Below are 24,840 nucleotides of genomic sequence, written 5' to 3' on the forward strand. Positions count from 1 at the left end.
CCATTGAGTCAGTGATATCATCCAGCCATCTCATCCTCTGTCATCCCCTTCTCCTCCTGCCTTCAATCTTTCCCAGCACCAGGGTCTTTTCCAATGAGTCAGTTCGTCGCATCAGGTGGCAAAGTACTGGAGTTTCAGCTTCATCATCAGTCCTTCCAATGAATACTCAGGACTGATCTTTAGGATGGACTGGTTGGATCTCCTTGCAGTCCAAGGGATTCTCAAGCATCTTCAACACCACAGCTCAAAAACATCAATTCTTCAGCGCTGAGCTTTCTTTATAGTCCAACTCTCACATCCATACATGACCTGGAGCAGCCTAATTAATTTTCAAAAGCTACTGTAAGCCAGGAAGTGGGGTGGGAGGAGTTCACAGCTCAGGGCCATAGGAGAACTAACTCTGCCTGCCAAGGATGGGAATGAAGGACCACACCCCTATGCATCTAATTCAAAGGAGTAAGACCATTGTGATCACCAACTCCCATTGTGATCAACACTGGGGCCCCAGAAAGAAGACAGGACCCTTCTTCCTGGCCCATGCACTCAGCTTAGATAGTCAAGGGCGGCCTCTGCCCACCACCTCTCCAGATGAGGCCAGAAATCCCCCCTCTCCTTTCCTTCTGAGAGACAACAGTTGCTTTGGGCCTCTGCTCAGAGCCAGGCAAAGGAAGTACTCCTCTCTTCCTGCATTACTGCTCATCTCAGGCCACTGTACCAGGCAGGCATCCGTTTCTCTATTTCACAGATGAGGTAAACACAAGCTCGTTAAAAGTCGTCGCCACTGCTAACCACCACTACCCACCACCTGCTGGGACCACCCTTGCCAGTTCCTCTGCGTTTTGCTCTGGTGAGTGGAATTCTTTCGGGATGTGGGTTAGTGCTGGGGTGTCCAGTGATATGTCCAGTGTTGAGCAGCACACCTGCCCCCTATAGACCCAAGTGAATTCCTAAAACCCAGCAAAGGAGGAGGGGAGTAGCCTTTCAGAGTTAATGACCGCCGGAAAAGGACCCCTGGCGGCTTGGTTGTCGTGTTGCCTCTCGACCTGTCAGCCCACCCAGAGAACTGCTGGTCATCACTGCTCACACCCCCACACCCCTGCATCATCCGCTCCCTCTGACCAACCGCCTGGCTCTCCAAAGCTGCTTATACTTCTTGAGACGGTGAATCAGCCTGAGGAGAACAAACTCGCCAATAACCATGTACCAGGTCTTGAAAACAAGGACATCCTCTTGGCTTGTCCGTCTCCCAAGATCCCAGTGAAACAGGACCCTCTTCCACCACCCCATCCCCTTCCTTGTGAAGGGTCCCCTGATGGAGGAGATCCACAGGGTTCCATTTGCAACAGGAAATGAAATTTGCAAGGACTCTCTTCCCACAGGCAGGGCAAGACTATGAGGAATAGTCCAACTGTGGTAAGGGAAGGTGTGCTATAATTTCACTGTCCAATTTTTAACCCTTTCGAAAAAAAGTAGTGAGTTGAATAATGTCTCCCCAAGATGTCCATCCATAACCTCAGACGTGACTTTATTTGGAAATAGGGTTCTTGCAGAGGTAAGGAAATTAAGATGAAGCCATGCTGGTTTAGACATGCAAGGAAATCCAATCAGTCCATCCTAAAGAATATCAGTCCTGAGTGTTCATTGGAAGGATAGATGTTGAAGCTGAAACTCCAATACTTTGGCCACCTGATGCGAGGAACTGACTCACTTGAAAAGCCCCTCATGCTGGGAAAGATTGAGGGTGGGAGGAGAAGGGGACAACAGAGGATGAGATGGTTGGGTGGCATCACCAACTCAATGGAAATGAGTATGAGTAAACTCTGGGAGTTGGTGATGTTCAGGGAGGCCTGGCATGCTGCAGTCCATGGGGCTGCAAAGAGTCGGACACGACTGAGCAACTGAACTAAACTGATGCTGGTTTAGGGTGGGCCCTAAGTGCAATGGGTCGGGAAGATCCCCTGGAGAAGGAAATGGCAACCCACTCCAGTATTCTTGCCTAGAAAATTCCATGGATGGAAGAGCCTGGTGGGCTACAGTCCATGGGGTCTCAAAGAGTCAGACACGACTGAGTGACTTCACTTCACTAAGTGCAATGACTCACGTCTTCCTAAGAGGTGGGGTCACACAGACACACAGGCCGTACAATGACGGCGGCAGAAGTGGAGGGATGCAGGACAAACCAGGGAAGCCTCTGAGGGCTAGAAAGGGCAAGGAAGTATTCTCCCCTTGAGCCTTCAAAGGGTACATGGAGGGCCTTGCCGACACCCTGATGTCAGACTTCTCAGGACTGTGGGAGAATACATTTCTGTAACTCTAAGCCAGCCACCTTTTGCAACAGCCCTTAGGAAACTAATACAGAAATACTACTACTATGAGCAAACCCAATTCTTTATTTTTTAAAAAATGTTTATTGGGGTATATAGTTGCTTTACAATGCTGTGTTAGTTTCTGCTGTACAGCAAAGTGAGTCAGCTATCTGTACACAGATATCTCCTCTTTATTGGATTCCCTTCCCATTTAGGTCACCGCAGGGCACTGAATAGAGATATAGTAGGTTCTCATTAGTTATCTATTTTATACATGGTAGTGTACATATGTCAATCCTGATCTCCCAATTCACCCCATCCCCTTCCCCCTTGGCGTCTGCACTTTCGGCTGAATACCATATGTTGACCATTATCTTCACTCATAAGGACACAGTGACCTAGCACTCAATGACCAGTGATCTGTGGTTACTGGCTCCTGAACCTGGGCGGGTCACTCTGATCTCCAGGCACTTCCACTGCCTCATTTATAAACCAGATGATCACTCCTGCCCTCCCCACTTGCGGTTTTCATGAGGCTAACAAGAAGCCATGAATGTAAAAGTGGTATGTCATCTAACTTCTTTTACATCTGCCGTTTGTTTTTCATATTTTTATAAACCCTTCCAAGTCTCAGAAGTCAGAAGGTCCTAGGCTTGAATCCCAGCTCTGTCATTTAGCAAACTCCAGACTTAGGGCGAGACTCTGATTTCCATTTTCCTCATTATAAAAATGGCAGTGAAAGCACCTGCCTCACAGGAGTGATGCGAAGGGTGAACAGTGTGGCCAGTGAGAAAGCCCAGCGGGATACATGGTCTGCATCATCTCTGCGTCGCCTGCCCCCAAGATGCTTCACTTTGCATACACGGCGCACTAAGGGAAAGTTACCCGTAATGAGGAAGGCAGGCACCCCTCTTCTTCCTTCTGTCCCACAGGATCTTTGGCAGGAGGAGTGAAGAGAGGCATCAATAGAGCAGAGCAAAGTCAGGGGGACCCTAGAGGTTATGGAGCCCCTGCAGAGGCTGGGCCATCCCCCCAGGCAGAAAAGAGGACACGGAACTAGCGGCCTGGAGCAACTCTATGCTCAAGGCATAAAAGCAGGACAAAGAGGCCCCCGTCACCTCACAGTCTGCGTAGTCCAGTTCACCAGGCAGGTCCAGGAGAGGACACCCTGAGATCTTCCCTGGTGGTCCAGTGCTTAAGACCTCACCTTCCAATGCAGGGGGTACCACTAGATCTTAGCTTGGGAAGCTAAGATCCCACATGCCTTGCAGCCAAACAACCAAAACATAAAACAGGAGCAGTACTGTAACAACTTCAATAAAGACTTTTTAAATCATCCACATCAAAAAACAAAAACAAAAAAACTTAAAAAAAAGAGAGATACCACGGAATGAGAAGAAAGTACTAGACACGTGTGGAAGACCCAGAAGGGTGAAGACTCCAACGTGAACGAAGAGAGCCTTTATTAAAGTCAGCATTCTGCAGACACACACAAGCTGCGGGCAGCAGACGTGCCTGAGTTAGCAGCTTCCCCCGCTTCACAGACCCCCACCATCGCCCTCTCTTTTCACTCCCTTACCAAGGTTTATCAGAATAACGAGCTGACAAGCAAAACCACATCGCTGACTGAACTGTACTCTGCTCAGAGGCTGCCTCACAAGTGCTGGATAAGTGTACAGCCTTCTTCTATGAAATTATTCACGGGAACCCTCAAGGACTGGGGAAAATAATCTGCCCCAGCACATACTGGTTTTTACTGGAAGTCACTAGAATGTTAGCACGTCTGAAGATATGATACAGAAAATCAAGCTTTTCAGCAAAGTGTGGCTTACATGCCAGAAATCGGCCTATATTACTGATTGAAGGTCTAGTTTTTTTCCCTTAAACAGTTTTCCCCTCTCCTTATTCCTACCCACCTCCCTTTCTTTTTCTGTATTTCTAAGGAGGAAGAAAGGAGTTCTTCGTTAGCCAAGTCAAGGAAAACAAGAGTCCTCATAGAACAGCCAGCAAGCTGGTGCTTATAAATGTTAGGCTTTCCCAGGACAGGTCAGTGGACGGCCTGGACTGGTCCCCAGGTGGCCTCTTAAAGTCAGAAGTCTCCCCCCAAGCCAGGAAAAAGTTCTGACTTCCCCCCTCATGTGAGTTTCCTCTACTCTGTTTCTCAGAGTCAGCACTCCATTTTCCAGTCCCACCACATTCTGAATCAGCATCCCAGAATGACCCAAACCACGACCGCCTGGGAGCCCTCCCAGGAAGCACAGCGGGAACACTCCATAAACTTCCCCTCCAATCTGATTCAGACTCAGATTCTCAGTTCAACTTGCGGCTAGTCGGCCAAGGTGTACGCAGAGGTAGGGGAACCGGTCTGGAACGGGTCCTGGGAAAGTCCCCGTCGCCATCGGGGCCACTCCCCACCCGAAAGGCGCCGACTGCAGAAGACTCTCACCAGAAGGGAGAAGGAGCATACGTACGGTGATTTTGCTGGCTTGGTTCAAGGCTTCCACCCAGTCCTTCAGATCTTTCTGGTCATTGGCTTGAAGAAAATACCTCTGCGAGAGGGCGTTGATGACTGCAGAAGGTATGGGATGGAGAAGAATGCAGGTCAGAACACACACGCCAAAACCAAGGTGTTTGATGTAGCAGGGCAGAGGATTCCCGCCAAGGAGACCAAGATGTTCCCTCCCCATGGTGCAAAGTCACCTGGGAATATCTGGGAAGCAGAGCGCTCTCAGTCTCAAAAAACTGTGGATTATTATTCCATTGGCAGCAAGACAACACTAACGCCCTTCGTTTGCTGCTGTGCAGAGAGGTGGCTCGCTCACCGTCCACCAGACACACACCTGGACAGCTTTTCAGAGGCGCCAAATGCTGGACAGTCATGATAATACACATGTAAGTTTGGCCCCCATGCTGCTGGTTTCCACTAGCACAACTGACCCAGGTTAGGGGTCTTGTCTGTGGTTGAGACACGGAACTAAGGTTGCCTGGATTCAAGTCTGTGACCTTGAGACCCCATTTTCAACCTGGTCCTTCCCCAGCACTCCATGAGGTCTATAATTTACTTCTGGGTTCTTTTTTTTTTCTTTTTAGATCTGCTGACCACAAAATCTGAGAGTCAGATTTTTGAGCTTGGCAATGATATTTGAAGGAAGTGGGAGAAAGTGCAAAAGAAGTTTGAACCAACCTGAAGTGGGAAAAGAGGACAGCTTAAAGGACCATTTTACTCTCCTGGCAAAAATAAGCTAGAACTGGAGGAGGTGAGCATCGTGGGGTAGACAAAGAACCCCTTAGTTCATTCACTCATTCCTTCAGCAAATATTTACTAAGCCACAACTCTGTGCCAGGAAGCACACGCTAAGTGCTGGGGATGCACCAGTGACAAAGCTGGGGAGCATCCCTGCCTTCGTGGAGCTTATACTTCAGATACAAAACAGAAGCTTTGTTAGTATCTGCTCAAAGCACTTAGTACAGCACCAAGAAGGCAGTAGAAGCCAGTTAAATACTGATGCTTCAATGACCTGCATCCACTGAGCGGCTCTGCTTTCTGGGTCACCCCCAGCCATCATTCATTGGCAGTAAGACTTTCAGTAGCATTCCCTAGTTCCCTCAAGTCTCCATACCATTCCTCTGCTTTGAGTTAAAGGTTCCTTAGGACTTCCAGCAGATACCTGGCACCCTGCCCTGAAGAGCCAGGAGAACTCAGACATCATGGGCGCCTGTGCCTCCGTCTTGTTATTAACAATGTCCGCAGGGAGACCAGGGAAAGGAAGATCATGTGAGACCCAGGGATACGGCTGGGACAGCGGTCCCTCACACACACACACGGTACAAGTCACATGTGATCAATCACAGGACCGTCTCCACACAAAAGAGGAAGCTGCTGTAGGAGTGTTCAGAAAACACAGCTTAAGACTTACCGAAGCAAAACGGAGTTTTGGGTTTCTGCTTTGGGGTGGCTATGCTCACCTAAATCAGATGAAAAAAGAAAAGAAACGTGAGTGTGTTTCCAACAGGGTTGTAAAGTTGGGTTGTTTTTCCTTCAAAACTTCACACGTTAGGAGACTTGATACAAAAAGAAGAGGATACAAAAACATACGAGAACATTTTAAAAACTAATGACTGAGTGGAAACCTTGCATGCATCATCCAGATTAAGAAATCACCCACTATCGATCCTATTTCTTAGAAGCCCTCTGTACCTCTCCCTGGTAGATAGAATCCCGGCCCCACCCCTCAAAGATAACCGCTATCTTGATGTCTGTGTTGAATCTGCAAAAACGCTCACAAGCCACTGAGTCCTGAGAAAATTCTCTTTGGACCACAAATATATGCACCTTTCACATTAGCGAGACCCTACTCCTCTCCCAACCACCAACCTCCTCCCCTAAACAGTTCCGTGAGTTAGAGGTGGAATTGTCACAAATACACAGATTTCAAACAGAGCCCACAGAAAGGTGAGTCACTCACTGCACTCACACACACAGATCAATTTCCCTTATCTTCACCCTGACTGCTTCACCATGAAAATAAGCACTTCCCACCTGCCCCGAGAGCAGCTGACGCGACCAGGGCACATCCCATATTGAAGGCAAGGGCATAAGAAAGCAGGACTTTTTCTACCTCCTGCTGTGTCATCCTGCCTTTTCAAGCCTGCCCCCACATGTATGTTCTGACTCTCTGCCTGTTGTGAGCCCGTCTCATTTCAAATACACTGAACAAGGAAAGCAAAGCATATTCCATCATATGGAATTAGATGGCTGCCCTTGATGAAGGCTGAACCTCCCTGGAGCAGGCCTCCACCACTGGACCTGGGATTTCTAAGGGGGCAGCCCCTTCCCCCAGGACACATGGCTATTATCCACTCATGCACACCATTCCCACATTTCTGGTCAGGGGCATTGTCCAACCTGCTCTCACCCAGGGGCTCCCGGAGTGGTTCTAGCTTTAACAAGAGGCTCATTAGAAGCCAAGAGCTAAAGAAAACTTTGGGGTCCAAATTAAGGTTTCAGGACTTCCCTGGTGATCCCGTAGCTAAGACCCTGCACTCCTAACGCATGGGATGCAGGTTCCATCCCTGGTCGGGGAACTAGATCCCAAATGCCACAACTGAGAGTCCCTATAGTGTATATGTGCCCAGCCGTGTCCAACTCTTTTCGACCCCTTGGATTGTAGCCCGCCAGGCTCCTCTGTCCATGAGATTTCCCAGAAAAGAATACTGGAGCGGGTTGCCATTTCCTCTTCCAGGGGATCTTTCCAACCCAGGGATTGATCCCTGTCTCCTGTGTCTCCTGCATTGGCAGGTGGATTCTTGACTACTGAGCCACCTGGAAAAAACCCTGCCCTGCCACATCTAAAGGACCCGAGTGCAGGCAAATAAAATAAAATGAAAACAAGAGGGAAAGATCCAATATTAAAAAAAAAAAAGGTCTCGTCATGGCTCACAGTGGCTCAGGATCTGATCATGACTGACACACCAGGGTGTCTGGATTCTCTCTCTTGGGTCCAAGTTCTTTCTACAGACCTGGCCCAGATGTCTCAACAACCCAAATTAATACTGCCCAGAGCACTCAAGATGGGAACCGAGGTGGCAGCCTATAAAAGATCAAAGGAAGACAGGCGGCACAGCCTGGGCTTTGGTGCCAGAGCGCCAGGGCCCCCATCCCAGGCGTCCCAGCTGTCTCACCATTTCCTAGTCCATCAAATAGTAATAATAAATCATGCTCTCACAGGGCCATGGTGAGGATTAAATGTGACAGTACAGGTGAAGCACTTAACCCACTTTATCATGCAGAAGCTGCTCAACCAAGGAGGGGCTGTTTACACCCACTCCACGTACCAACACAAGCCATGCTATGCTGGGCACGAGGGGCTTCCCTAGTAGCTCAGATGGTAAAGAATCCACCTGCAATGCAGGAGACCTGGGTATGATCTCTGGGTCGGGAAGATCCCCTGGAGAAAGAAATGGCAACCCACTCCAGTACTCTTGCCTGGAGAATTCCATGGACGGAGGAGCCTGGTGGGCTACAGTCCATGGGATCACAAAGAGTAGGACACGACTGTGTGACTAACTTTCACTTTTCATGCTTGGCATGATGGACAAAATGTTAAGGGCCTTGTGAGCTTCTCCGGGCCCCCAAACATGTATAAGACCTGGCCTCCAACACACAAAATGAATATGGCACTCAACAGTAATAACTATTCAACTGAATGTCTGTATGACGTTACACCAACCTCATTGACAAGTATTTAACTAAATGCCTACAAGATGTCGCATTAAGCCAACTTCATTCACATTCTAATTAAACATTCACAAAAACTGCACAACATTCAAAAATAATTAGCAGCTTTGATTTTCTTGGTTCATGAGAATCCCTGGATGTGCTAGACGATAGCTGAGACATTAGAGCCAATCATAAATTGAGTTACTCACAGTCAGATCATTTCAAAAAGGAAAATGATGAAAATCCTTTCAAATATCTCACAGCCAGACAATTACAGTCAATGAGGGAAGTGGAGTCACTCTGATGTTTACCATGATGTGAGGTGTACATTAGAGGGCCTAAGAAAGTCTTCAAATCATCTCCCAGGTGATGAAGATTTAGGCAAAGGTGAGCCCGCATATCTGCCTTCAAAGAGGATGAAAATCCCATTGCCTCTTTAGCATCTGTGCGCTGAAGCCCTGCAAACAAGCCCTAGCCCCCATGCCATCTTGTTCTGGGATTCAGACCCCAGAATTCAACCTGAGCCACGCTGTGTGCCTTCCTCCTGTTTGCACCTGATGTTCTGATCTGTCAGTGACTCATGGGCTTCCTCCCTCAGCACCCATGTTCCTGCAGGTCCTCAAGCTCAGAGCTCCTGTGCGCCCCGCCCTTGGTTCCTATATGACCCTGACCGTCGCAGAACTACCTTGGCCATCCAGGCCTTCTGGACACTTTCACCCTGGCTGGGTGACAAATGGTCCACTCTGACCACAACTCTGCTGCTGCTGCTGCTGCTAAGTCACTTCAGTCGTGTCCAACTCTGTGCGACCCCATAGACGGCAGCCCACCAGGTTCCCCCATCCCTGGGATTCTCCAGGCAAGAACACTGGAGTGGGTTGCCATTTCCTTCTCCAATGCATGCAAGTGAAAAGTGAAAGTGAAGTCGCTCAAACTGGAATGGGTTGCCATTGCCTTCTCCAGACCACAACTCATTACCAGCCTATCCGAGGGAAAATGAGCTTATTACCAGAAGTCAAAGCTTTCAAAGAGATCACTTGGCTTTCCATTTGCTTTTACATGTTTATCCAGTGTTCAGTTGGGAGTACGTGTGATTACACACCTGCACACCTGTAATCTCGTAGTGACCACAGAAGGATTACCTGGCCAAGCAGCTCTTGCTGAATTAACAAGACGCCAGTTCTAGGTCAACCCTGACGGGTTGTTTAGCAAGGGTAAGACCCTCAGCATCTCTGATCAGCCTCCAGACTGGCAAAGCCAGAGGGGAAACAACTATACCCCTTCTTACAGTCCTGGAATAACAAAGAAAAGAAAGGGACTTCCCTGGTGGTCCAGTGGTTAAGACTCCAGGCTTCCAATACAGGGGGCATGGGTTTGATCCCTGGTTGGGGAACTAAGATCCTACATGCCTTGGTGTGGCAAAAAAAAAACAAAGCAAGTCCCATCTATTGGCTGCTATGCCCTCAAAAAGAAAGGCCAAGGTGGGGGCTAAGAGAGTGGTCTCTCACTCTGGAGGAGTATAGCTCTGGCCTCTCCCCAGATCCCGGTGATGGGGGGCAGGACCCCCACCTCCTGGAAGGGATAGCACCACTGCCCCCACCTCACCACCTGTTGGTGACCAGGCCAGCCCATGCAGCTCCTTCACACGTGGTGAAGGAGCGGAGAGGCTCTTAAATAAGCGGCGTGGTGGCTGGGCTGACTCTGGCCACAAGTAAGTCGCTGCACAGCAGTGGTTGACCGGTGGGTCCTAGGTGAGGAGGCAGGGAGAGGTGGGGGGCCGGGGGGGTGAGGCAGGGACCGGGCACAGGTCACCCGCAGAGTGACACAGGCGAGGCCGCCCCCCCAACCAAGCCCGACAGACTCTCAGGAACTCGCTCTTATCAGATCGCGCACAGACCACAGGAGCAGCAAAGCCATGGGGCACTGGGGCACTGCGAGCCTGCCCCACCCTGGCTCCCCTGGGCCGGAAGTGGAGCTGGGGCCCCTTCAGCAGCAGCAGCAGCAGCCCCAAGGCCTTGGAGCTTCGGTGCTGCCCAGGGAGACCCTGCCCCACGAGGCAGCATCAGGAGCCACGGAAGAGGCAGTCACCCACCCGGAATCATAGTGTGCTCGAAGCCGGAGCCTCTGAACCAGCTTCCAGGGGTCAGTGAGCCTGGCACAGGCGAAACCAGGGAGTGTGCATGCAACGTGATTTACCCAGGACCTGAATCCACGCTTCTCATCAGACTTTCCTAAGGATCCATGACCCTGCCTGCCCCTGCCCGCCAAAAGCCAGGAGTAAGCCCTGTTCCAGGAAGGTCTCTGTTGCAGTTAACAGAGAGCCAGGCCACAAGCTGGACGTGTAAGCGAATAGGACCCTATGGGGCCTTCGCAGACAAAGCCTTCCCCCGTATCCTCTGCTTGAGCTCCTCTCTGAGGTACCCAGATAATAGTATCTGATGCAAATTTCCTGAGTTGTTTTGCAGATGTGAACCCCACCCCACCCCAACAACCAGCAGCAAACGATGACCTTGAGTACGTGGTCCCACGTCTCCTGGAGCCCGAGGACCACTAACATGAACTCCCATGACACCGCCCAGCTGTCTCACCATCAGCACGACAGCGAAACGTGCAACCCCCTCATCTGCCCTTAAAAACGCTTTGCTGAAACCCTTCGGGGAGCTTGAGACTTCTGAGGGCCATGAGCCACCTCATCTCCTTGCATGGGCTTGCAGTAAACCTTTCTCTGCTCCTGACTCCCACGTTTCAGTTTGGTTGGCCTCACGGGTCAGGCCAGGACTCGCGTTAACAGAGGTGGAGCCGGCTGCACGGAAGAGAAGGACCTTGCAAACAAAGTGGGGAGGTGGGTGGAGTCAAGGGCCAGCATCCATCTTTTTCTAGTTGGCCTGAGAACTGGCCCTGCTGCTGCCATGACATCAATTTCAGAACCTTCCTCTGTGTTAGCCTCTCTGAAGATGGATGTTCCCAACACTAGCCCACAAGGACGAGCACCCTCAGCGGAGGCCACACGTATCACGGCCGGGCTGCCGCTGCTGGTACAACACGTTCCTCAGGGAGGGGACACCTAGGGGTTAACAAGAAATAACCTGGGATGCCGAATTTGATACCAGCACAGGCTAAATGTTGTTTTTCTGGGAAAACCCCCGCTTTCTGGCACTGGGTCAGACAGCAAGCAGTTCAAGGCTCTCCTCTCCGTGAAACCTGACCCACTGGCAGCTGTGGGTTTTGCAAAACTCATCCCCGCCTGCCTCTCCCCTCCACGGAGGGTAAAAGGCAGGTCTCTCCTGCTAAAGGAAGCAGCCTCCCAAGCCGAGAATTTGAGAAACCCTCGTCCGAGCTGCATTTATAAATCACGATTCTGCAGGAGACTGTAGTCCCTCTTCTCCCATCAGGAAGGAGGGGAAAAAAAAAACCCTCTCAACGGGAGATGGTTTGGAGTTTCATTAATCTTGAGGTTCTCTGCTCCCTGCTCTCTGAATTCTCTCTCTTTCAACCTCCTAATGAAATGACCTAATGAGTTCACAGCAAGACAGGACAGGACAGGACAGGACAGGAGAGGGGAGAGGGGAGAGGGGAGAGGGGAGGGCCCAGGCCCCTGGCCGCGTGGCCGGGAGGCAGCCACATTCTGACCACAAAGCATGCAAATTGCCTGCTTTCCTAGGCCCTTCCCCTCTCCCGGTCCTTCCCTCCTCGCTCTAAGGCGCCCAAACACTGCCCTGCACCCTGTCACCTCTGCTGGACTCCCGCCTGCAACCCCTGCAGCTGCCTTCCCCTCTGGCCCAGCTGAGATGGGAGGGCTGCCCAAGGACCCCCAAAGCTTATTATGAGATGGAGCCAGGAGCCACTCAGATCAGAGCCCCGCCCCCTGAGGAGGGGAGAATGTGGACAAGGAAGCTGAGGTCTCCAAGAGGCCTGAGTGAGGGCCTTCCAGAGCCTCGGTGCTGGCTGGGGGCCACCTGGCTCTCCTCGCTGGACGAACAGTTCCTCTTTCTAGCAAGGCTCTAAATCCCCCGGCCTTCTTTTTTTTTTTATCACTGCTGCATCACAGGTCAGCGCCGGTGCCTGCTCCAGGGAGGGGCCGCTACACAAAGCTGAATTCAGCAGCTCCGTGTGGGCACCGTCCACTTGGAGCCCCCCAGCCCCCACCCAGGTCTCAGCCCAGAAGAGGGTTGCTCTCGCCTCTTCTGTGCAGACTGGACCAGGGGAAGGACTGTTGGCTGGCCTGCCAGCCCCTCCAGCTGTTCCCTGGCTGCTGGGTGGTTGGGGCCCTCCCAGGCTCCCCTCCACAGTGATCCGGTCCAGCCCATGGATAAACTTTCCGTGCCGCCCCAACGCTTTCTGAGCCATGCCAGTCAAACCATACACTTTAGGAGAATCCTTTACAGTCACTGGGTTTTTTGCTGTTGTGTTTGTGTTCCTTTTGGTCCCAATTACAAAAAAAGATCACGTCCCAGTCTTTGCCCCCCCACCTCCCATCCCTCCTTTGCAGGAGACAGCAGTATCACTGACTAATGGGTCCCCGGAGTGAGAGGCTGCAAGACCGCCCTCCAAGAACCTGCTGACCACAGGCCACCCGGCCCCGGTCAGTTACAGGCTTCCACAGGCATATGGGGAGCACATCACAGCCCAACAACACCCCCAGTAGCCGATGCCCGAGGTGTGTGCTTCCTCTAGTTTAGATACGAAACCTACTTACAGACCATGACGTCCCAAAGCTCCAGGCCGACATTACCTTCGAGATGTAGGTCAGCTGCAAAGATCCGACAGCTCCTGCCCCAATTGCCAGGTTCTGAAAGACATGGGTTTTGCATTTGAAGAAGGATGCTATGTGAGGCAGTGGATACAGGACTAAGGAAGGCTGAGAGTCTGGTTCTGTTGATGCCACTTTCTGGCTTTGCAATCTTGACTAGTCACTTGCTTCTTTATTTTTTAGCTTTTGATTTTATTTTGGAGTACAGCTGATGAACAATGTTGTATTCGTTTCAGGTGTACAACAAAGTGATTCAATTATACATGCACGCGTGCTGTCACTTCAGTCGTGTCCAACTCTCTGCAACCCCAAGGGCTGTAGCCTGCCAGGATCCTCTGTCCATGGGATTCTCCAGGCAGGAATACTGGAGTAGGTTGCCATTTCCTACTCCAGGGGATCTTCTCGACCCAGGGATCAAACCTATATCTCTTACCATCTCATGAATTGGTAGGCAGGTTCTTTACCACTAGGATCACCTGGGAAGCCCTAAGCCCTTCAATTGTACGTATACATGTATCTGTTCTTTTTCAAATTCTTTTTCCAATGAAGTTGTTACAGAATATTGAGCAGAATTGTCTGTGCTATACAGGAGGTCCTTGTTGGTTATCCATTTTGAATACAGCAGTGTGTACATGTCCATCCCAAACTCCCTAACTATTCCTCCCCCACCATCTCCCCATAAGTTTCTTCTGGAGTCACTTACCTTCTTTACCTCCCCACAGTGATAATTCTTGCCACGGTATTTGGACTCAACATTTCCCTTAGCCTCACTTATTTTAGAGAGGTATTCCAGTACAGTGGTTAAAAGTGGGGGCTCCACCACTTTGTGAATAAGCTCCTTCATCTCTAAGCCTCAGTTTTCCCTTCTGTCAGAACAGGGGTCATAATAGTACCTACCTCACCAGACAGTTGTAAGGATGAGTTAATAGACTTAAGACCACTTGTGGGAACTTCCCTGGTGGCTAAGACTCCATGCTCCCAATGCAGGGGTCTTTTGAGCCCTGGTCAGGGAACCGATCCCACATGCCACAACTAAAGAAGAAAAAGATCCTGCATGCCACAACTAAGACCCAGCACAGCCAAATAAATAAAATAAATGTTAAAAAAAAAAAAACTTGTAATTGTCCCTGTTTAGAGTTACATAGTCATCTATATGACTCTGAACAAGTGTTAGCTAGTTTATATATATATATGATAAAATATATATTTTCCTGACTGATATCCCTGTTGGCTTTATCTTGTGTGATGACACTTCAAATTCTTTTCTTAATAACTATGGTACAGAGTAACACAATATGGGGGGGGGGGGAAGGAAAGAAAAACATAGTTCTTCAGTCTATTGCAAAGGGCAGTTATGAGTACTGAATAGAATGATATCTGTACAGTATAAAAAAAATAAATGCATTATTAAAACATCCAGAAACTCACAGGCACCTTGTCTGGCAATATTCTACCCTGACAGTCTCTAGGTTCTCTAACTTCTCCACTGTCAGAAATGAAGGGATGAAAACACAGGGGTGGTAGCGTATCAAAGAAATGCCCAACAATAGAAATCACAGCTGTGGAGTTTCTCATATATAACTTGGCGAATCCACTCCCACGGGACCTTAGCTCCTGGTGACCTCTTAAACTATTGCCAGAAGCTTCAAAGAATAACCTGGGAGCCCCCAATTTGAAGACTTGGGGTCATCTCAAAGCCATAAACAAAGGCAAATCTAGGATCAGGCCTGCAAATCATTGTTCAGTCACTCAGTCATGTCCGACTCTTTGTAACCCCACGGACAGTAGCACGCCAAGCTTCCCGGTCCTTCACTATCTAGTAAATTTCCTAAAGGGTCAACAGTGGGATGACTTGTCATTCCAGGAGACTGCCCTTAAGAAATATCTTCGATAGCAGGGAAGAGTCCTTCCAGGTCCAACAACCTAAATTCACAGGCATCACTTGAAGTAAGGCAGTGTGTGAAGCTTCCTATTCATAAGAAAATGGATGGAGATAAAACCTCGATAAAACGATTCTCAGAGCCCTAGAGATTTAGAGAAAGAGATCCAGAAAAAACATCTCCTCTCTTTTGCAAATGAGGCCATAAGTCTAAAAGCTGCCCTTGAGTATCTGAATCAGCATTTTGAATATGGATGACTGGATTTACACATTTTTTTAACTACATAATGACCGCATTGTTTTGTTGGTTTTTTTTTTAAAGAAAACTCTCTATTGGGTAACAACAGATAGGCCTAGTACCCCTAAGTGTTAGTCGCTCAGTTAAGTCTGCAACACCATGGACTGTAGACTCTCCAGGTTCCTCTGTCCATGGGATTCTCCGGGCAAGAATACTGGAGTGGGGAGCTGTGCCCTCCTCCAGGGGATCTTCCCCACCCAGGGATCGAACCCAGATCTCCCACATTGCGGCAGATTCTTTACCATCTGAGCCACCAGGGAAATCTATACCCCCTAAATCCGATTCCAAAAAGGAACCACAGCACCCCAAAAGGCCAGTGAGCAGCTGAAAGTGCCTCTGAGAAGGCCGTGAACCACTCAAGGCAGACAGCTCTACAGAGAGAGGCTGCCCACAGCTGGCTGCATCTGCACAGCCCCGGGGACACACCGCCACCAGCCACTGTGGACACTGGGCACCTGGCCCACCCCCAGCCCCTGTTGTGTACTTGATGGAAGTGTGTTGAGGGGATCTGCCCAAGGTCACACACCTGGCTGGGCTTCTCCTGACTTCCACCCCGAAGCCCTAGAAGCAGCACACTGCCATGTCTAACTTAAGTGGCTGGAATGCTTACTGAGACATCACTGTCCTAGGCCTGCAGGCAAGTTCCTCCACCTAGAAGATGGGACTCATCAGCCCTGTTTCCTGGGCTGGTTGTGAGAGTTACATAAGGGTAAACAGCGGAGCCTGGCCCAGGGCAGCTTCCATCCCCGACCAGCAGCACTAATTACCACACGCAGACGCCAAGTCTCAGAGCCGTTCTTGCCCAACTCAGTCTCCTCACCCCAGACCACAGTCAGAGGCCTCCAGAGCCCTAGCTGGAATTACGAGCGATCAAGTGGGGTTTGAGGAGCCACTCAAGACACAAACCCACACGTCCTGCCAGATATGAACCCATCCCACTGCAACGACTTCATCTCCCCTCCACCCTCTGGAGGGAGGGCAGTCCACCCTCAGCCCCGGCCGCCCTCAGCTCTCTGGCTTTAGAGAGGACACAGTCGTTCTCCCAGCCCAATGAGCCCAGGGTGGAGGTGTCCCCAGCCCCTCACCACGGTCCTCCCTCTGCCTGCCTGCTCCTAGGATCACAGGCACCTCCCTGCATCACCAGAGGCCAGGAAAATCTGACGCATGTCTGAAAATGCAGTTCCCCCTGCCCCGCCCCCAACTGTGCTCTTCACCCAGGGGGAAGTGAGTGACAGGAGGAAAACAGGATCACCCAGGATCACCGAGGCTTGATCCAGATTGACGGCACAGTGTCCGCTCTGATCGCTGGACCTCGGAGATGAATGGTGACAGCTCGCTGCCAGAGTGGCAGCTCCAGGCCAGACACTTCCAGGTCCAGGAGGACTGTGCCAGCTGCCTGAGCTGAGCAGCCAGATGTCAGGGCAGGAACGCTGAGAGCCTGCACCTGGGGAGGGTGCTGGGAGCCTGCACCTGGGTGTCAGAGCCCACCTGGGGATACACCATCTCCTCCAGGGGATGGACGGGAGGCCCCACCTTCCCGAAGCCACACTGCAGCGCACCCCAGCATCATCTGACAGCAGCCTGCCCACCCCCTCCCTGAATTCATGCACATCACCCTCTCCTGGGGAGCTTGTTTTAAAAGACCCACCCGAAAAACACTGAATCAGAATCAACTGGAAGGCAGTCAGAACATGCTGGAGTTGTTTGCCACATGGCTTGTTGGATTTTGGTTCCCCAACCAGGAACTGAACCCCGGGCCCCCAGCAGTGACAGCCCACTGGACCACCAAGGGAATTCCCAGAACATGCACATTTTTTAAATGTCCCCAAGTGATCCCTCAATGGGCCCAAGTTTGAGAACAACTGGTTTACAGGACAAAATCTAGCCCTGAACTTTTTTTTTTTGGGCCATGCCTGGTGGCTTGAGGGATCTTAGTTCCTCAATCAGAGATTGAACCCATGCCCCTGGCAGTGGACACACCGAATTAACCACTGGACCACCAGAGAATCCCCCAGCCCTGAGTTTTATACTGGAGGATATTTCACTATGCCTTTAAGTCTCTTCTTGCTAGATTTTAAGCACACTGAGGACATGAATAGAATCTTCTTCCTCTACCCAGGAGACTCTGCAATTTTTAAATGAAAACACAATTTGCATGGTGGCTAAATTCCCAAACCATCCCTTAAGTTGGGAAGATCCCCTGGAGGAGGAAATGGCAACCCACTCCCGTATTCCTGCCTGGAGAATCCCATGGACAAAGGAGCCTGGCGGACTACAGTCCATGAGGTCGCAAAAAGTCAGACACAACCAAGCAATTGAGCATGCACGCACACACTCATATGACACTAGAGGACCAGGACAGCTTCTCTCCACTGGGAAACACTGTGTCCTTGGGAAGACACGTTCAAGTTCGAACTCGGGTGTCACTTGAGTCTGCAGTTCCCCTGTCCTGTGGGGAGGGGGGATTCCTGTGGATAGGAACTGGGTGCAGGGGGCATGAAGCAGACAGCCCCGAGTAGAAGGGGCTCAAGAACCTGGGGGAAGGAGCTGAGGAAGGAACTAGGGAGGGGACCGGGGGCCTCTGAGCAGACAGGAGTAAAGACAGAGGCTGATGGGGTGGCTGCCTGTGTGGATCAGCTTCTTGCTAGATTTGTCCACAAGTAATGCCAGCGCTTGTGGCTCAGCTGGCAAAGAACCCGCCTGCCATGCGGGAGACCTGGGTTCGATCCCTGGGTTGGGAAGATTCCCTGGAGAAGGGTAAGGCTACCCGCTCCGGTAGTCAGGCCCGGAGAATCCTATGGACTGTATAGTCCAGGGGGTCACAAAGAGTCGGACACGACTAAGCAACTTTCACTTCAATGCCTGCACTTCCTCCCAGGGTTTTAACATAAAGGGTAGGGGCCCCGGCAGGGACAGGTTTCTAAGCTCGCAGGAGATCCCACCGCAAGGCCAGGTCTGAGTCCCCCCACCCCTCCCCACCCCCTCCCCCGCTGCAGACGCCACCCAGCCTGCTGACTCTGTGCTGGAGCCCGGGCAGCTGGGGAGAGAGGCCACACCCAGCTGCGGCCCAGAGAGTCACCCTGTGGCTGCAGCAGCACCAAGAAGGAAGAGGAAGAAGCCGGGGCAGAGTGGGGTGGGGGAGATCCCAGGGCCCCGCTGGGTGTCTGGGAGTCAGGAGCAGCCTGGACATTTCTGGGGCTTCTGAATTTTCTGGAACAATGTAGGGCACAGGGCACATTCCTATTGAAGCCGGATGGTTTCATGAAGACGCTGCCAACCCTTGCTTTCCTGCCACCAAGGTCCCAAAGGGAGTGCCCACTAGTGACAGTGGGAAGCGGGAGGCTGAACACCAAGGACGGAATGGAGGTGCCCGCGAGACAGGGCGCACCTCCCTGGGGCGAGCCTTTTTTTTTCTAGAAGCAATGCTGATTTTTCTCAAAAGAGAAGAATGTCCCCAACCTCTGGTGAGACTGACGGGAACACAGAAATGACCAGAAGACCCATCTCCAGATTCCTAAGTTCAGGGAACATCAGCACTAGAAGATTCGGCGGCTGCCTGGTCATTAACCAGGAGCCCTCCAAGCCTCGCCTCGGGGAAATGACTTCCCCAAGGAGTCAAGTGAAGACAGACAGACAGAGCCCCTTATGCCTGGGGTCAAGCACAGCCAGAGAAAGGAAGGCAAAACTGACAAATATTTTGAGTCTGCAATGCACCAGGCTTGCTGCGCAAGGTCACGTCACTTCACCCTGACAAGCCCATTTCACAGATGAGGACACTCAGGACGGAGCACGTGAAGCAAGTTGCTAACCAGGTCACACAAGTACAGGGTAGTCTCGTGAGGATTCGAACCCAACCCTGCCTGGTTCTCAATCCCATGCACCATCCTTTATACCAGGTCACCTCCCATGAGACAGTTCTTCACATCGACCAGGACCTGCTCAGCATCTACAAGTAGATTATCACCGAAAGGTAAACACAAGAGCAGGACCAGCAGGGTTATACCAAGAGGGCCTAAACAGTTGCCCAAACTGGGCAGGGCAGGAACTAGTCAAACTGGCTCTTGGATGCCAAACTCCAAAAGACCAGGATTCAGAGAGTGAGCAAGGGGAAGGAGAGATGCTGCCCCTTCTCGCCTTCTCTTCTGTGCTTCCTGGGTGCCTGGCAGACAGGACCAGCTGGCCCAAGGTTAACTAGGGAGGAGGAAGGGGTGGACATGCAATTCCACAGGCAGGGCACGAGCCACCAAGGCCGCCCATGGACTGAAACCACAACACGAACCACCAGCAGCCAAGGCCAGACACAGACACTTGGAAAAGCAAGACTTACTAAGAAAGCAGGGCGGTGTGATGGGAACGGGAGGGGAGACCCTAACACCCTCTGTCCACATCCCCACCTTGGCCTGGCATGAGAATGACCCAAAGGCAAGTTAGCGAGATACTCCCAAGCTCTGGGTGGGTAGGTGGGTGGGCGATGCTTTACCAGATGCTCTGAGTCCAACACATGTCTTCCCCTCGCTCAGGAGTTCCAGCTGCTGGTACCAATTTGACTTAGATACTCAGTTGTGTCCGACTCTTTGCAACCCCATGGACTGTAGCCCATCAGACTCCTCTGTCCATGGGATTCTCCAGGCAAGAATACTGGAGTGGGTTGCCATGCCCTCCTTCAGGGGATCTTCCCAACCCAGGGATTGAACCTGTATCTCCTGCATTGCAGGCAGATTCTTTACTGTCTGAGCCACCCGGGAAGCCCAAACGAGAATGCTGTGAGGAAAGGTGAAAAGCCCATGGCTACTCTCTCCATTCTCCAGGTCAAATATGCATTCAATCTCTCCCTTCTAGAAAAGTCAATCCTGGGACTTCCCCGGTAGTCCAGTGGCTAAGATTGTGAGCTCCCAATGCAGGGGGCCCGGGTTCGATCCCTGGTCAGGGAACTAGATCCCACAGGTCATAGCTGAGTCCCAGTGCAACCAAATAAGCATTTTTTAAAAAGTCAGTCCTAAAGGGAGGGGACATATGCACACCTATGGCTGATTCATGTTGACTTATGGCAGGAACCAACACAATATTGCAAAGCAATTATCCTTCAATTAAAAATAAGTAAATTTAAATTTTAAAAAACAGTAAAAATAAAAAGTCAATCATGTGTCATAAATGGCTGCACTGGGGTAAGGCTTTCATGCTCTTATTCGTCTGTCTCTTTCTAGTGGACACACGCCAGCCCCGGTTCGGCCAGGATGGACGTCATGAAGTGTCAGTCTCTTGGCCACCACAACTCCCAGCTCCTCACTTCCCTCTTCCAAGGCTGGTGATAGTGACCTCAGACTTGGTCGAAGGCCTGGGCTCTATTTAATCCCCTGGACACGTTTAAGCTCCAAGACGCCAACTGATGGCCATGGACATGGTGCCAAAACCTTCAACTCAACAAGCTGTCTCCTTGTCCCTTTCCTCAACTCAACCTCCAGCCCATTTGCCTCAAACTCCATCATCACATGCCCTCCCCCCTCTAAATGGTTCTCTTCCCAACTTCCTCACATCCATCAGATCCTCCACATTCTCCCCTAGTCAACCGGGTAACACCACTGACTGTTCTACTTCACCCTTGGGTCAGTCACCAAGCCTGCCACCGACCTGCTTCAGGCAGCCTTCAGATCTGACCCCTCCTCTCTGTTCCCCCACACCACCCCCTGCAGACACTGTGGGAAAGTCTAGCACAAATTCCTCATAGTTAACCTCAATCCCAGGCCCCCCCGCTGCCCTGTGCATCCTGACATCACTGGCAGAACAAACTTGAACAAGTAGCATCTCTAAAGTCGTACTTGAGAGTTTGTCGGAGCAGTCTCCTATTCATTTATCTTCACAGCAACAATGTCAGAGCTAGAGGTAACTGATGCTCAGAAGAGGGGATGTTTTTTCCTAACACACAGCTTAATGAGTTCATCAAGTTGTCCTGTGCTTGGCTGATGTAACTAACACGATGGATTCTGAAGCAGAACCTGAGGCGCAGCACTTCTCGCAAATGCGAAATCACCTGCTTTGTGTCAGAGGCATTTTTAAAAATAACAAAAAATATATTTGCTTGTATATAAATAAACATACTATACAAAACAACTATATAAAAACAGATGTATACAACAGATACAGTAAACAAACGCTGAAGGTTCCAATCTAAAGCAAAACCTGACAATATAACCAAAAACAAATTTTAAGAAAACTAAGAACAGTCATCACCATGGTTCTACATTAGCTACATTAGTAGCTTCATAGCTTCTGTCTCTTCAGTTGCTTGGACTTTAATAACCAGTATTGCAAACTAGTTTGCTAGCATGTGAGATGAGTGCAACTGTGCAGTAGCTTGAACATTCTTTGGAACCAGAGATCAAACTGCCAACATCCGATGGATCATCAAAAAAGCTAGAGAGTTCCAGGAAAACATCTATTTCTGCTTTATTGGCCACGCCAAAGCCTTTGACTGTGTGGATCACAACAAACTGGAAAATTCTTAAAAAGATGGGAATACCAGACCACCTGACCTGCCTCCTGAGAAATCTGTGTGCAGGTCAAGAAGCAACAGTTAGAACTGGACATGGAACAACAGACTGGTTCTAAATAGGGAAAGGAGTATATTGGCTATATATTGTCACCCTGCTTATTTAACTTATAGGCAGAGTTTATCATGCAAAATGCTGGACTGGACGAAGCACAAACTGGAATCAAGACTGCAGAGAGAAATATCAATAACCTCAGATACACAGATGACACCACCCTTATGGCAGAAAGCAAAGAAGAACTAAAGAGCTTCTTGATGAAAGTGAAAGAAGAGAGTGAAAAAGTTGGTTTAAAACTCAACATTCAGAAAACTAAGATCGTGACATCCGTTTCCATCACTTCATGGCAAATAGATGGAGAAACCATGGAAACAGTGACACACTTTATTTTGGGGGGCTCCAAAATCACTGCAGATGGTGACAGCAGCCATGAAATCAAAAGACGCTTGCTCCCTGGAAGAAAAGCTATGACCTAGACAGCGTATTAAAAAGCAGAGACATTACTTTGTCAACAAAGGTCTGTCTGGTCAAGGCTATGGTTTTTCCAGTAGTCATCTATGGACATGAGAGTTGGACTATAAAGAAAGCTGAGTACCGAAGAATTGATGCTTTTCAACTGTGGTGTTGGAGAAGACTCTTGAGAGTCCCTTGGATAGCAAGGAGATCCAACCAGTCAGTCCCTCCTAAAGGAGATCAGTCCTAAATATTCATTGGAAGGACTGATGCTGAAGCTGAAACTCCAATACTTGGGCCACCTGATGCAAAGAGTTGACTCATTTGAAAAGACCCTGATGCTGGGAAAGATTGAAGGCAGGAGGAAAAGGGGACAACAGAGGATGAGATGGTTGGATGGCATCATTGACTGGATGGGCATGAGTTTTAGCAAGCTTCGGGAGCTGGTGATGGACAGAGAGGCCTGGCGTGCTGCAGTCCATGGGGTCGCAAAGAGTCAACACAACTGGGCGACTGAACTGAATTGAACGTAAACGACTAACACAATTGTCCCAAAGTGTTTCTTAGTTTTTACTTCTTTTTAATTTAAACAAAGCACATCTTGTTATAAAAACAAGACATTTTCTAAATGCCTAACATTACCAAAGAAAGCACACACAGCACTAACAGTATTCTACGGTAGATTTTAATTTTTAAAACAACTTCTTAATAATTCACCCTAAGCAGAATTTGCATTTTGGTGGGGGAAAAAAAAAAGATTTTGCTTGAAATCTTCTTTGGGGAATTTTTTTCCCCCCAAAGGAATTCTGCATTCTTACTATAACCCAGAATGGACAAGAGCATGCCAGAAATTCCACTTAACCCTTGAAATCATGTGTTTACATGGATAGTTAATATACCAATTACATAAAATTCATGCATTAAAAACACTCTGTCCCCCAAATTTCTGCAAATGTGAAAGTTAACACCACGAAAGTTATATGCTGAGAATATTTCTGGACAGACACACAAGAACGTGGAAACACTGGCCGCCTCTGGTTAGCGGGGGGGCACGTGACTGGGGGCCAGGAGTGGGAGGGAGAAACTGGTCACTCAATCAGTTCTCTCCGATTTTGAATTATATACCATGTGTGTGTACTGGCCACTTTTAAAAGCAAGTTATCTTCCAGGTTCTTGGCATTTTCACAGGTTCAGCATATGGTGCAGAAGTCTTTGGCCAAGCTATGTAAAATCCCTGGAGGGACCCTAGTTCCCCTACCAGGGATCAAACCCGGGCCCACAGCAGTGAAAGCACTGAGTCCTAATCACTGGACAGCCAGGGAATTTCCCCAAAATCTTTTAAACATTGTTAGGAACTTGTTTGAAATCAGCAATGCTCAGAAGAATGGCTGTTCCCATCTACTGTTCCTGGACTTGAACTGCAACGTTTCCCCATCTCCGGCCACCCCCACCTGCTTCAGACTGGCCCCCTCAATCCGAACTGGTATTAACCAATCTGTCCTGTTACCGCTCGTCCTAAGTCCAGTGGGTTTTGTACACTGACAGACTCCCTCGGTTTGTGTCAAGTCTGAAGTCAAGGGGAGATTCCGTTAGCAACCAAGGATCTCTGTTCCGTCTTGAATGGTTTATTTTTCCTCAGAGTCCAGGGCTGTTCCCTGTACTTGGGCTCCTAAGTGCATAGTTACAGCACTCCCCGAGACTGTCTCCTTGGTGAGTATGCTATACAGTATTAAACACATCGCAACCTTAAAGCTGTTGCTCCATTTTACCTTCATTTCAAAAATCTGAACACAAGGCGAATACATACTTGAATTCTCGGTAAAGAAATTAAATGTTAATAAAATAGTATATGCCCCCAAAATCTTTTGAATATGGTTGGATTTCAGCGAAATTCTGCTCAATGAGGATTCCGATACAGAAAGCACAAGTTTTTAAACATGGCAATTCTTGCCTAGCCTTTAAGACAAAATTATTGTCCATGCCATTGTATATGTTAATAATATTATTTTCTACCACGCTTCAGTATTCTTTCTACTAAAATGCTGCCAAATATCCATCTTTATGTCAATACAGCTAAAGCTCTCTGTCCCTTTCAAAGGAAAGAACTGCTTTCAGATTCAAAAAAAAAAAAGGCAAAGGGCTTTTATCAGGGTCCAAGAGAGATGTCATCTTTTGGGATACTATGGTGATCCACAATTCACATCACGGCCTTTGGAAAATAAGAGCATCTGCCTATTTTTTGGCAAAAGAGAGAAAACACAATCTATGGAGTAAATCTGACAAGAACAACTGTCTAAGTGCAATAATACTGTTTTCATGCTTCAATTTATCCTTTGTTTGGGGCCATATAATTTAGTCTCGCAATTACTTATCCAAATGGGCATCGCGGAGC

The 24,840-nt window shown here is 49.5% G+C and overlaps 1 protein-coding gene across 3 annotated transcripts in view; it reads right to left on the reverse strand.

Moving 5' to 3' along the window:
* Positions 1–24,840, reverse strand: part of PLEKHA2 (pleckstrin homology domain containing A2) — a 67,102-nt gene that overhangs the window by 21,077 nt on the left and 21,185 nt on the right. For all 3 annotated transcript variants that reach the window (XM_055416629.2, XM_055416630.2, XM_088832728.1), the window contains exons 3-5: positions 13,256–13,312; positions 6,224–6,272; positions 4,778–4,875 (exon numbers count right to left, since the gene is read on the reverse strand). In XM_055416629.2, the coding sequence (XP_055272604.1) occupies positions 4,778–4,875; positions 6,224–6,272; positions 13,256–13,312 (204 nt within the window). The remainder of the gene's footprint in view (positions 1–4,777; positions 4,876–6,223; positions 6,273–13,255; positions 13,313–24,840) is intronic.

The sequence above is a fragment of the Moschus berezovskii genome, chromosome 26 (genome assembly GCF_049115385.1).
Source record: "Moschus berezovskii isolate FMDL1 chromosome 26, NW_MosBer_1.0, whole genome shotgun sequence".
In the NCBI taxonomy this organism is placed as follows: domain Eukaryota; kingdom Metazoa; phylum Chordata; class Mammalia; order Artiodactyla; family Moschidae; genus Moschus; species Moschus berezovskii.